Consider the following 15,123-nt stretch of genomic DNA (forward strand, 5'->3'; position numbering starts at 1 on the left):
CACAGGGGCGTTCTCTTTGAGCCCTGCCTGCAGCCTGGAGCTGGTCTCCACAGGCTGCAGTAGAAGGCTTTTGAGGAGCCACTGGTCTCTGCCCCACGTTCGAAAGCCAAAGAAGCTGGGTTCTTGTGTCTGAGAGGGACAGCCATAGTGACAGTAGTAACAGCGCAGATTAATTCATCAGCAAGATATCAAATGTAGAAACATGTATGGCTCCATCCAAGATAAGCCGACCAAAGTGGGGGAGGGAGGAACTTTAATCTTGGACCTCTTCATATCCTGCCTGATGCCAGAAAGGGAGCCATCTACATTCTCGAGGGGGAAAGTCTTCCCACATTAGTTAATACAATCAACACGATCCTCCTCTAAGTGTATGCAGAGGCTTAGCTCTGAGTTGATTCTTGATCCAGTCAAGTTGACAATGAAGACTAATTATGGCAGTATGCTTAACAAATGCTTAGTGGAAAAAATCATTTAAACATAGAAAACTGCAAATCAGAAAAGAAAGACCTTAAATTCTGGATGCATTTTAATTTTTATAATTTATTTGTTGGCATATTGTCACTGTATACAGTATAGGGTTTCATAAAGACAGCTTCTTTCATATATGTAATATATTTTGGCTATATTGTCTTCCTTACCCTCATTTCCCCTCTCTACCTAATCTTGTCCTCCTAATTTCCATTCTATTATCATGCCATTTATAGGTATTCATGGCATTATGTTCCTTTAAAACCAAATCTAGATTCCAGAGGCTCACTGGCCAGGAAGCCTAGCCAATGAGATACGCTGTCTCAAAAAGCAAGGTGGATCACATCTGAGGAGTGGTATCTGGGGTTGTCCTCTGGTCTTCACATGTATTTCCCCCTAACATGTACTCATATACATATGTGAATCCTCCAGATCCACAAATTACAGAAAACATACTTGTCTTTCTGAGATTGGCTTATTTTACTTAATATGACAATCTTCAGTTCGATCAATTTTATAGCCAATGACATCATTTTATTGTTTTATGGAAGAATAAAATTCCATTGTATGTCAACAGCACGTTTTCTTTATCCATCTGTTGATGGACACTTAGACTGGTCCTATGACTCAGATATTGTGGACAGGGCTGCAGTAAACATGGATGCTTTAATGTCTCTGTGATAGGCTGACATGGAGTCTTTTGTACATAACCAGAAGTGGTATAACTGGGTTCTGTGGTAGTTCTATTTTTGCTATTTTGAGAAATCTCCACATTCATTTCCATAGTGATTAGACTAATTTACCTTCTCAATAGCATTTGCATTTTTTTTTTAATGATAGGACTTCTGGCCAGTGTGAGATAGAATGTCACTATGGTTTTATTTTGCTTTTCTTTAGTATCTAAAGATGTTGAACATTTAAAAATGAATCTCTTGGCCATTTATATTTAATCTCTTACAAACTCTATTTATTTCACTAACTCATTTATTGAATGGGTTGGTCAGCTTTCTGGCATCTAGTGTTTTTGAGTCCATTGTTTATTCTGGATATTACTTCTCTCTCAGAACTGCTAGTAATGATTTTCCCTCATTCTATAGACTTTTTTTAACTTTCTTTTTATTTCTTTGTATCTTTCATATCATGCCTCCTGATCCCACCCATCTCCCTCCTCCACCCAAATAAAACAAAATAAAATTAAAGAGAAAAAAGGAAAGAAAAGGGAAAAAAAGGAAGAAAGGAAAAATCTCCTATGGAAGCTGCAGTGTAATACAATGAGTCACATGCAAGCGTTCATCCCAAAGAATCATTGGTCTGGTTTGAGGCCCCCAATCTATGCCACAACATCGACACTGGGCCCTCACTGGGACTTCTTGCACTCCCCCCAGACATCCTGATGCTTCCCTGTGCCTTGGAGTTCCTGCCCTGGGATCCTCAGGACAGATCCTCCTGACCCTCATTCCAGCAGATTAAAGTTGAGGTGGATGTTGGGGTGGGCCAACACACAACCCTAGTTTCTGGATCTAGGTAGTTGCAGGGTTGGTCAGCCCACCAGCATGGACTTATGCTCACCTTGGTTTTTGTATGTTTCTCATACTATGCAGAAGATTTTCAATTTCCTAGAATAATCTCATTTGTCATACTTCCCAAGTGATTAGAGTCATTTTAAGTCTTTATCTGAATATGAGGGCAATCTGGCTGTAACATCTGTCTCAAGCCACATAATTGTCACCTGCATTCAGAGGACCTATGGGGGGTCCCAGCCATTGAAAAAAAATTTTTTTGTTTAAATTCATAGGGTTTTTATTCATGAGTTTGCAGGTACAAACAAAAGCCATTGAAATTTTAATGAAATTTAATTGTATTTGGTCTGTAGATCACTTTTAGTAATACAGGTATTTTATTCTATTAATTCAGCTAACTCAAGGGTCTGGGAAGTCTGGTGTCTTTTATTTATTTTCAGTTTTTTATCATTTTTGTCATAGAAGTCATTAAGTTCCTTGGTTAGACTTATTCTTAGGTATTTAAGATTGTGAAGCCACTGTGAATGTCATTGGTTTTGTGATTTCTTAATCAGCATGTTTGCTATTGGTATATAGAAAAGCTACTGGTCTTTAGATGTCAAATTTGTAGTCTGCTACTTTGCTATTATAACTTTCTGGTAGAATCTTTATAATGTTTTATGTACAGGATCATATCATTTGCAAATAAGGACTAGCCTTCTACTTTTCGTATTTGTGCAACTTCTGTTTCTCTTTTCTTATTGCTCTAGCTAAGACTTCTAAGACCATAAAAGTAGAGCAAGTAGGAGCCCTTGTCCCTTTCTTTTATTTTTTATTTTTTAATTAATTTATTTTTTTCTTTTTGTGGGGGAACAGGGTCTCTCTGTGACTGTCCTGGATCTTGCTTTGTAGACCAGGCTGGCCTTGAACTCACAGGGATTGTCCTGGGTCTGCCTCCCAAGTGCTGGGATTAAAGGCATGCACCACCACAGCCCAGCCCTTGTCTCCTTCTTGATTGTAATGGGAATTCAATGAGTTTTTTCCCCATTCGGTGTGATGTCGGCTGAAGGTTGATAGGAGATAGCCTTTTACTATGCTGGGACATGTTTATCCTGTTCCCAGTTTCTTTAGGGCTTTTTCCAAGAAGGAATGCTGGGATCTGTCAAACGCTTATCTGTATCTATGGAGGTGATAATGTGAATCCCGCCTTTGACTCAGTGACCTCAACAATTAGCTCAGTGCTCCTGGCTTCATGTCATTTGATTAAAAATGCCATGAAAGGGTTGGGGATTTAGCTCAGTGGTAGAGCGTTTGCCTAGCAGGCGCAAAGCCCTGGGTTCGATCCTCAGCTCAAAAAAATTGCCAGGAAAATTTATCAATAGAGGGTCTATTATAAGAATGTAATGATTGCACACAAGATCTGGCACTGAGATTCTTCATAATTACAAACTTTGCTGGGCTCTGTATTAGGATCCAAAATGAGGAAACAACCTTTTCAAGATACTCACAACTAAACCTCAGAAAGAACACTTCAATCCAACGATGCAAAGAAAGCCCTTAGCAGTGTCAGAACAAACATGCAAGAAAGGGTTTGGGGGCTGGGGATGTGACTCATGGTAGAGCACTTGCACTCTACTGTGGGTTCGGTCCTCAGCTTGGAGGGGAAAAAAGGAGAAAAGAAAGGGTTTGAGAATTCTCAAAGAACAAATTTAAAAAAAAAGATTTTATTTTATAAATACTCTTACCAGCAGATCAGGAGATGACCATCAGTGTAAATAGAATTTGGTATCTGGTATTGGTGGTATACAGGATCATGGCATGGCATAGGGCCTAGGAATTCACAGGAGCAGTGAGGTCCTGGGGAGAGGGATGAGTAGGTAAAATGTGGCCAAGAGCTCTTATTGCTGTTTCCAAGGGAAATGATAAGAATAATAGAGTAAATGAACTCACAGTTGAGTTGCTCCTAACCTCTAGGAATTTGGGTGAAGCCATTGTCTTTGGGGTCAGCAGGGATTCTACATGTCTTAAATAACAGAAATATGGAATAAAAAGGCAATTCACATAAGAGTTCAGAACATTAGAAGCACAGGTGAGGCCTTGGCTGGAAGGAGCCAGAAGCATGGAGGAAGCACAGTGTCTGCGAGCATGTCTCCTGAAACAGACGGAAACTCTAGAAACTACTGTTAAGAAAATTCATTGTACTACATCAGGAGAGAGAAGGGCAAGGCAAATATTTTTAAATCACACTAGCCCATGGCAGCCCTGGTACAAGACAGTGGATGTTTAGTATGCCAAAAGAAATGATGACATAAAACTTATGGGAGGCAGCATAGCCACCTTATGTTATTAATATAGGTATTAATATGTCTGAGAAGTAGAAACAGTACATAGAGAAAGCAGCACTCACTTTGCACAGAAGCAATCTGTAGTCTTCTCATTTAGTTTATCAAGTAGCTGAAATTAATGGCAGTAAAACAGTACAATTTAACAATGTATAGAAATTAGTAACAGATGGCCTATATATTAATTTTATTTGGCACACATATGCCTTTGTACAATTTATTAAGTCTTCATAGTAATACCATACCTTCATATGGGGGAAAGTTAGGGCAAGTTTGATCTCACATATTAAGGGACTGACAGCACATGTCTTCTTCACGTTTTCTGGTATTGGAAATAGGCAGAAAGACATGACCAATGGGTTCTCAACTCATTCCAGGAACCACATGGACTCTGTCCTGTTTCTCCTAGTAAATGTTCTCTTATGATCTGCTCTTTGTATTCAGTGCTTAGCCAATGCCCCTAACGAACTCCAGTAAATGTTGTTTACTGATGTGGTCATTCTGATGTCCCATGGCTGAGCCCTGGATCCTGGGAGGACAGCCTTGGAAATGGATTGGTTCTCAGAATGTGGATTGATTCTCAGAATGTATAGGATGTTACAGATGACACAGATGTGTATTAGATGATGATAGATAAACTTACCCTGAATTGTCCTGGGATTGCTGGAGGACACTAGGAAAGGTAACAGAGATCTGGTGACCTTGTCATAGTCAGTATGTGAATATTGATCAGTAGATAAATTCAAGAGAAACATGGTAGTGTCATTAAGCTAAATTGAGGAAGTCTAGCAGGTAATGCAATTCTCTAAACTATAAATAGAGAACAAACTGGAGGAAAATATGCCTTTATCCTGACATAAAGCCTTCTCTTCTTCTTAAGTGTTCTTCCAGGAGAAGAATTCTTTGCAGTCTGCCTTCGTTTCTATGTGAGGGCTTGGGAAAGAACTACTTGAGACTGCTTCCGTGTATGGCTTTGTTCCTCATGAGAATGTGATGAAAAGTGGAAAGCCCTCCAGTGTGTTTGGTTAGGAAGCATGCCCTTCATGCCCTTCTTTGTGGGGTGAGTCAAAAGACAATGGTTGAAATTCAGGTCTTCAGTGCATATATTAGTGCATGGGTGGCAAAGTAGACATCCCTGTGGCACTGAGCAGAACAATTGAATCCGTGGATTCGTTGGGTTTTCTGATTGTTCCAAAGTCCAGGAAAACATCACAGACACCAGCTATGAAGGTCATATCCATCTTTCTGCTGGTGATCATCAGCATTTGTGGTTATTCTGGTAAGTCACCACCTGGAGCACCAGTAGTTCTCTACTTTTCTGTTTCTATTGTAATAACACAACTAAGCCTGGCATACAGGCAGGGAAGCGTGATAAAAGAAATTTTAGAATCACAGAACATGTTGGTAACTGTTGGAAGATAGTAGGGATCCTCTATCAGGAAAACTAATCCAATATAAGGACTATCTCCAATACACAGTAAATTAGCCAGCTCCTACTGAGGGGCCACAAAACCCATTCTGCTGTTGGACAATGGACATCACAGTTTTCCTTAATATTTTAACAGAGTTTTGAAGTTATTCTTGCTCTTATCTCCAATTAGTGAGACTACTATGTGGAATCCCTTGAAACAATTTCATTTATCGGCTATAAAACTGTTGCAAAAGTTCTTACAGTTGAGCATGGGATGAAACTTCTGCAGAGATTATTGCACTACACAATCCAATGAGATATACAGGCAGAGTTCAATGAGTGTACAAAAACCTGAAGTGTTTAATTTTCTAATAAGGTATAGAAGCTGGCTTCTTAGAAGCCTGAGCCACCTCTTTTAGAGGGAGTCACTGTAACTATCAAAATTAGATGTTTGGATCCCTGAGAAAAATGTTTGATGGTAGCCATTGTTCACCAAGGGTAAAAGGTTCAAAGAATGTCCCCCAGAAAGATATAGAAACTCATGGAAAACTTTAATGTGAATGGTATGAGGATTAACCATGAGATGCCAAGTGCTACCTGCAATTAAGATCCTGACTTAAAATCATTATCTGTATTTTTTTTTGAGAAATTTCGACAGTTGTGAATATTTCATTGTCCCTTGGCATGCAAAGAAAGTTTTGTAGACAAATATGGCAGCAGAAAGGAGCATGGATCAAAATAACTACCACCCTATGCAGAGAATACTTGAGAGGGAAAATAGGTAACAAAAGATGGAGGCAGGGTGTGGGACCGGCTCCGTTTCATGCTTTGAATCAGGAACAAGAAGTTTTTCAAAGAAAAAGTGAACTATGTAAAGTCTTAGCTAATAAGATATAGATTCTTATGTTAATGGTTGCATGAATGCATGTATTGATGTATTTGCACTGGTTTTCCAAAACAACAAAAAAATACATCACATATTTTTCTATTTTGTTTATTTTCTATGCCAAGTAATTTTCCTCCTTTTTAGCTGGAAAATTAAAAACCATTATTTTAAATCGTAATTATTAACTTGTCAGTTGTACAAATTAATAGGCTTTACCTGATATGTGCACATATTCATACATCATGAACTAATCATGCGCAGTTTCCCTTTTCTCTATCTGTCCCTTCTATAAGTACCTTGCTCAGGCTCAAAATGTTCTTTCTGATTTCTTCCTATCCTTCATCCTCCCTGCTGCTTCCTATTGCTAGTGACTTAGGCCAAAGATGTGAAATGCAATTGCCCCATGAAAAAACTTTGACAACTCCCTACTGCCATCTGGAGAAAGTTTCATAATTATAGGTATGGCATTGAAGGCTTTTAAAAGTCTGATTTTAATGAATTTTTACAGCACTACCTTGTCATCTTCCTATTGACCATACCCAATGAAATTCTGCACTCTGGTCTTCCTCTCTGGGCAGATGGCTAGACTAAATGTGTGTGTGTGTGTGTGTGTGTGTGTGTGTGTGTGTGTGTGTGTGTGTTCTTTCATTTTAACATTCCAAAGATTTATTGATCTTGTGTCTAAGTGCTTTCTCTCTCCTTAGTCTCAGAACTCTTCCTGCTCTAATTGGTGTTAATTATGGTGTTCCACTGAACTAAACTGATTTCTAGGACATTATCTATCGCATCTATGCTTGGCCTTGAATGGAGAATCTTTATGGCATCTCTCCTTTGGAAAACTGTGGCTATGGACAGCCTATATACAAAGTACCTTCTTATTCAATTGCCTGTTAATATCTACTGAATTCATTTTTAGCACTTTCTCTTACTACATGCCACAGTCAGTTTGGAGCATTAGGCACAGCAACAAAAGTAAATACATTACTTTCATGAAGTTTCTATTCCAATAAGAGGATGAAACAAGTAAAATAACTCATACATAATATTGTAGGTAGTGATAAGATAAATATGAGGAAAGAGTAACAGAAGATGACATTCAAATATAGTGGCTGCTATAGACTTCTGTAAGGGGTAACATGTAAAAAGAAACCAGACTACATAAGGAAGAAAGGACTATAGTTATCAGGAGAAAGAAAGTTCTAGGGAGATGAGTTGCCACATGCAAACTCCCAAAGGCGTAGATATTCATGGGAAATCCTAATGGATGGATGGAGGTTAGAGATTGTGATTGGCAGAGATGAAGGAAATGGGTCTTAGACAGGAATAGGTGTACCATGCTTCAATCTGTTCCCTTTTGCTCCGCAGCCACTGCCTTCTTCATCAATAGTGCCCCTCTTCCTGTTGGAAACCTACCTTTACCTTTGGACAACCTTATTCCCCTATTTGATCCTTTGAAGATGCTTCTGAAAACTCTGGGAATCTCTGTAGAACATCTGGTGGCAGGGCTGAAGAAGTGTGTGGACGAACTGGGGCCAGAGGCTTCAGAGGCTGTGAAGAAGCTTCTGGTAATCACAACTTGGGTGGGGGAGGCCTGTTTCCAGGGGAGAAGCCCTAGATTCCTGAATGCCCTCTCATTGTTTGTCAGTGTATTATTTCTTCTTCATCGATTATACTCACGAAATATGTGTATAATATCTCAGTGACTCCAAGAAGCAAAATATCTGCATTTATGCGAAGAACTTTTGAATAGTGCAAGGTGTTAGCCTAATGGCACAGCTTTGAAATCCTTAATAAAGCACATTGAGTCTTTGCTTCAGTATCAGCAAAACATTGTCAAATTGGAGAGTGAAACTGAATATTTTTGAAATTTGCTAATTACCTGTAAGGCCGGCCCGGCATCTTTATCTTTGTGCTTCTGTTTTCCAGGAGGCCCTATCACACCTCGTGTAACATCTGAATAAAGAGAGAGAGAGAAGGATGTGCACATCCTGGCTGGCTGAGTCTCATTCTACTGTTGGAGACTGAATGTCCTGAAGGGTTTTGTGTCTAGAAAAGAATGAATAAAGCAATGAAAAGAACTGGAGCCCAGCCTGTGTTCATTCCGGAACCCAACTAGACAGCTTTCCCCCAGGCCACAGTCTGTTCATTATCTGCTGGTGTTTCTAGATTCATCAGCTTCCTATTCTCCCATTAAAAAAGTTGCATTTAAAAATTAAAAAAATATCAAGGAATGTTCAATAAGACTAAGACCATTCTGATATCATTGCAAACCCCATAATGCTAATTTCTACTAAGTTTGTAGCTCCATTAAGACCATTCAATAGCTTTACTGTGTCTTCTCTCAAGTCAAGCCTTTACTACAGAATCCTTCGGCAAAGCATTTATGAATTATCTATTTCCTCTGCTAAATCTAGCATCTTCAACAATGTTGAACTTACCTGTCCATGACAGAATTTTTGCTTATGTTATGATCACCTGCAGAATAGATTTCAACCTTCTGTGTGTGACACACAGGGCTCTTAAAGATCTGGTTTTTGTTCAAATGTCTTATCTCATTAATATCATTTTTATGTGTGTACTCCAGTCCCAGCCACATAAAACATATAACTGAACCCCTTTCATGCTAGCAGACCTTCATGAAAAATCATGTTTGTTCCTATGGAGAGTGTTACTGTCTTTGTATTCTTGGGCTTATCACAGTCTTAAAAATGTTTGCCATCAGACATATTTCTTTGTCCCTCCTCTACTCTGGTTTCTGTTGAAGGAAGAGAGAAAATAGCATGTTGATTGCTGCAGATAGAGTTTCTGTGGGTCACAGGTCAGTGGACATTGAAAGACTCAGACAGTTCACAGAAGTCAAAGACAGAGGAACCTACTGTGGGAGTGAATCTCCGCTTCTCATTGATGGAAGTCTCTGGAAGTGACAGCACCATGTCCAAGGTTCTAAGATCTGATTGTTAGGACTGCAATGAACCCAGATTTTGCCAGGAGACTCCAGTCCCTGAACTATGATTATGTGATTGTATGTGCGTTTTCGTGCTCCAGCAAGCATGATGTGACTGTGGCTTTTCCTCTTGTCAGTTTCTATATTGTCTTCCTAATACTGACATGATCTGAAGCTCTTCTATCATCACTCCATCAGTTCCCACATCTGATCAACTCCTTGCATTATGTTTTATATAGTCTAAGCACTTAAGAGTACTTTTAATTCCAGGTTGGATTTTGACTAATACAATAATAAAACAAATCTTGATTTCCTGCCATTTCTTGGCTAATTTTCTTTTCTTTTGTCTTTTTTTTTTTTTTTTTACTAAAATACAGATTATTTCTTGACTCAGCATGGGTTTATATCAGAATAAATCCATTGTAAGCAAAAAGGGCACTCAGTACTCTCAGCCTACTGAACACTGTAGCTTGGCCTCACAGGACGGTGTGGAAGGCTAATCCTTTGTCACCTTGTGGCTGTATGGAAGCTGTGGCTTGGCACCATTTCCCGGGATGATCAGAGAGAATCTTATTGTTAATGTTGACCTCTCAAATTCAAAATTTGAAGTGCCATTTCTATAGAATGTTTTCGTACTATTGTAAAGTAGAAAAATCATGAAGTCAGGACAGCTTGTAGTTGTACCTGGTGAAACTTCCTGTTTCATTTTCTCGTTTTATCCAAATAAGTAATAATAACAGATTAGATTTCCAGCTGCAGTAATAAGCAGCCTCAAATCCTAGTGTTGTATATATACAACATTTGACTCACGGTATATGATCAAGTTTGGCTGACAATAGTCTACCACACATTATCAAATTCTTTCTCCAGCATTTTAGACTAAAATAGTCACAGAGAAAGACAAACTGGTGAAATTATGGCTTGATTCTTAATGAGGGAAAAGATCATGAATTTAAGAGGGAGCAGATGAGGGAATATGGGAAAGTTAGAGGGAGGATCAGAGGATGATATAAAATATAGTACACATAGATGAAAATTTAAAACTATGTTTAGTTTTTAAAAACTTCTACCTGAAGGTAATACATATCATTTCCAATTATTCTTTTTATTGTCCAAAGTCAGTCATGACTGATCACTACTGATATACTTTGGAAGGGATATAGTACATAGTTCCTCAATAAGAAGTAAAAGTATTATATACATATGAATCAATGTGACATATTTAGTCACACTTTAAAAATTGTTACCTGGCATAATTTTATTATATTTCAAGTTTTGAGCCTTATCTATTTTTGACTTTTCTTTCATATCTACTTTTCTTCTAATTAATCATTAACTTCCAATTTCTTTAAATGGCCATTATTTTCTGATTTTCCCAACAGTTTTCCTAGGTTCTAAACTTGAGTATTCTCATTGTAGTTCATATAGTCTTAGTATGTCAGAGACTTTCCTTGTTCTAAACTTTGAAATCTATCGTTGGCCTTTACCTCTTTTTTTGAGAGGAGATTTAGTTGCTTGTCTGACAACTAACTCCAAGAGATGATCCTTCTAAGGTTCAAGTCAATAGGCCTGCATTTACACGTTCTCTCTTTCAAAACACAGGGCTGACACACCTAGGAACTCACAGAAACTGTGACAGCATGCAAAAGACCTTCACACATTCAAACCAGAAAAAAAAATCCTAATATGGAGAAGAAGAAGTAAACACAAAGTCTCACTCCTAACCAAGAATCTACTTGTAATTGATTCATGTTGGGAAAGGAAAAATAAATTTTCACCAGTGGAGTATCTGTGGTATGTCAACCACATTCCAACAAAGCCTTCATGCCCAGGATCCCAGGAGACAAGATCATGAGTTGTTTGCCAACACAAAAATTGACTCCATGCTGTTGAGGTTTTTTGTTGTTGTTTGGTTGATTGCTTGTTTTTTGTTTGTTTATTTTGTGTTGGTTTGGTATGTTTCTTGTGTGTATGTTTTGTTTTGTTTTGGTTTTTTTTTTTTTCCCCGTCTCATTGGTTTTTTTGTTTGTTTTCTTTATTTGTTTTGATCTTTGTTCTTAGTTTCTTTTTGGAGTCTGGAGGAGAGAAACAACACAGAATTGGGTGCATAGAGAGGTGGGGGGATTTGGGAGGTGTGGAAGGATGGGACAATATGATCAAAATATATTGTAGGTAAAATTTTTTTAAATAAAAAAATTAAAGCTGTTGACAAAAGTATTTAAAAACCACATACATACATATTTAGAAACTATATTTTCTTCATTTGCTTCTGGAGTTGGTTGCGATTTGTCTATGAATTCTATTTCTTTTTTAAAAAATAATAAATAACCCTCTTTTCTAATTTCCTGTCTCAGTTTATAACAGAATAATTCTCATGGCTTTCTGAGACAGAAGGTTTGGAACTATGCTCAATATTTTCTTTTATCAACATCCCCTTCTAGATAGCAGGTAAATTCTATCAATAATACTTTTTCCTGTTTATCCTACATATTTTTTGTTGTACTAACTACTCTTTTTAAACCTTAATAGTGTCACCAGGATGCTATATTATTCTCACAATTTCCTGTATTCCCAAAGATTCCATTATAATCCATCAGCTATACAACAAGAAAGGTAATTTTCTACAGTAAAATAAGTCAAACTTCAAATTCTTCAAGAATTTTTCAGTATGTTAAAGCCTATTCATAACACAGACATAGATGCTCCTTAGTTTCATACTTATGTGAAAGTTCACTGTTTGCAATGCCCCTAATCAGATGTGTAGCTCAATCAATTGTAAACTTGTCTACTGTGTTGTGTTGCTAAAAGAAATAATTATTAGTCATTTGTTATTTTATTTGTGTATTTTATTCAATAAATGAACATTGATTGCCTTATTTTTGATTGATACTGTACATACTGTGACAAGTTTAACCAACATGGCCTACTCATCTAAAGATCTTACAGTGTGACATCTTAGCCAAATCATGTTCTGGAAAGCTACTAGGAGAGTGAATATTCTGATAATGCAGAGAACATGGCTTTTTCAAACATCTGTGTGCCTGAAGTCATTTCAGCAAATGCAGGGAACATGAACAGAGGCTGTATGGATAGAAGAGTAGAAACCAAGAGCTGGGTATCAGAATCATGGCCACTTTTTTCTCTAACAACCTAGGAAAGCTTTGAGTAATTTTGTGTCCAATGTCCTCCACTTCCCTGCATGACACCACCATGCATACTGAGACATAAATCTGTTAGGGACCAAGATGTCAGGAACCAAACATGAACCATAGAAAGTACTAGCTAGACCAAAGAACAACTCATAAGCCCCTTCCCAGAGCAGTAACCAGAGGCCTCCCAAGATAAGAGAACATCCCACAGTCAGGTGCCATGACAACCGAAGGTAAAGAGCATTCCAGGGTCAGGCCGCCTAGCAACAGAATATACTGCCCCTGATCAGTGACCTTAGCCGACGTCTCGCAGTTGCACTATCTGCCTTACATGTCTTGCACCCCTTCCATGTTCTACACGCCCCTTTTCCCTTTCCCTCCTTCCTGCCCCTTCCCCCCTTATGCTATCTATATAAGCCATGTGGAGAAAAATAAAGATTGGCGGCTTGATCAGAATACTGTCTTGCTGTCTGTCTCTTTGTGTCGCCCTGTCCTTTCATTCTCTCCCACAGGTGGGTGGCTCCGTTGACACCCTGCTGGCCGGGGCATAAATCAGTCATCTATACTTCCCTCTTCCAGACAGATCCCATCTGACTCATTACTACTTCTGCATGGAATCACCTCTTATTTTCTTGAACTCCTCCACATCACTGTTTCTTCACTGGCACTATTTTGTCCTGGTCTGTTTATCTCTTGCAAGTGCTCCCTTGCAGGCTTTCACTTTCCTCTGGCCTCTCCATCAACCTAGAGGAGGTTCAGAATGTAAAACAGTATTTACATTCATTCTAATGCTTAAGCACTTTGGTTCAGGTTTGGGAAGCAAATTTTTAGGATAACCTGTGAGATTGTGTACTCCTGGACTCTATGGGTTCTTGCTTACAGCTACTTCGGCTTTCCTCTGTGCCCAGAGCATGGTAGCACTATTACAAAGGTCACACCCTCATTTTAAATGTCTCCTCTTCATTGTCTTTGAGATTTTTTTCCCATTCTGCCAAGTTCTTTCTTTTACTCTTCATATATCAACACAAGTCTTACTTCTTTTAAAAATATCCTTGGTCACTTGTGATGGCAAGATACAATTGTAATAGGTTATAAGAGAATAACTGTATTTCCTTCCTGAACATTCCTTTTGAAACAGAATATTGTATTCATAAATGATTGATTATGATTTGTTTCCCACTTTTGGTAAGCTCAAAACGAGCAGAATATAGCATCCACCACTGCCTATGGAGCATGAAAACACTCACCATGAAGTTTATTAATGAATGATAAAACTCTGAATGATCCACACTTTAGATATTCTACCAAGCATTTACTTTGAAGAAATTGTAGGAGATGAATTATTCTCAATTTTATTTCCAGTGATTTATATTTAGGTTAATGTGTTCTCCACCTATGTTGCCAAACAAACTATACTGACAATAGGAAAAGCCAGATAGATGGCTTCCCTCTCACTTTATCTGAATCTGAGGTGGGATAACAATGGATTTGAATTTCCCAAGGTAGCCTAGGACCCATATAAGCCAACTAAGCCCAAGATGTTATCAAGTGTTGTCTTAGTGCTAAAGACAGAATTACCTATGTAGTACTTTAAAATCAATCTTATGACTCTACAAAGTGAAAGCCAATCTATAGTGAAAGCAAATGGATTACAACTGACAAGAGAAAACTTTTAGCCACAATGAACATGTTCAGTATCTTACACGACAATTTTGTGGGTAGACACTTATTGAAATTCCTCAAGTGAATATTTTAAATTTTTATGGTTATAATACATCAATCATGATCCAATAAACATAGAATTACTTTTGCATCATGAGATATAGATTTAATCTACCATTTAACTGTAGTGTCAATTTGAACCAATAAGGTATTGGCTATATCTCCAAGTCTTTCTCACAATATTCATTAGCTTTTGAAAATGGGCACTTAACTCATGAAGTACCACCATGTCCCTCAGGAAAATTCCATAAGAGGTAGTCAAAGTCACATTGGAAATGATGTTGTAATGAAGCCTGGGTCTTTTAAGGTAATAGATGTAGATCCCCCATTAATGCACATGTATGGCAACTGGAATTTGCCTCAGTGCTTGCTCTCTGATGTATAGGAAGATGTCAGTTTCAAATACGCCCTCTGACTGAGACACAGCTCCATTAAACTGATGTTTCCTTATTTCTCTCATGTCTAACTACTCACCTGCCTGGCCTCAATTGAATTCCCATTCCTTCTCCTTTACTTTCTATCAGGATATGGCTCCAATACTGTTGTCTCTGAGAAGACCTCCCAGATCTCTCCAGGGAGCACAAGGGATTCTCTTCCATCTCTCATATTGCCACAACTGGCCTCATGATTATACCATGCTGTGTGTGACTGGTTGGTAAGATGCTTAGCCTTTGTGTGGAGATTGTGTGAGCCACTTGAGAG

General features: G+C 38.2%; 1 protein-coding gene across 1 annotated transcript; it reads left to right on the plus strand.

Moving 5' to 3' along the window:
• Positions 1 to 5,533: 5,533 nt before the first annotated feature.
• On the plus strand, positions 5,534 to 8,556 carry Scgb3a2 (secretoglobin family 3A member 2). The gene is made up of 3 exons (XM_036204418.1): positions 5,534 to 5,588; positions 7,972 to 8,171; positions 8,533 to 8,556. Exons 1-3 carry the CDS (start codon positions 5,534 to 5,536, stop codon positions 8,554 to 8,556), a joined length of 279 nt encoding a protein of 92 aa, XP_036060311.1.
• The last annotated feature ends 6,567 nt before the right edge of the window (positions 8,557 to 15,123 follow it).

Source organism: Onychomys torridus, chromosome 13, assembly GCF_903995425.1.
Source record: "Onychomys torridus chromosome 13, mOncTor1.1, whole genome shotgun sequence".
Lineage (NCBI taxonomy): Eukaryota > Metazoa > Chordata > Mammalia > Rodentia > Cricetidae > Onychomys > Onychomys torridus.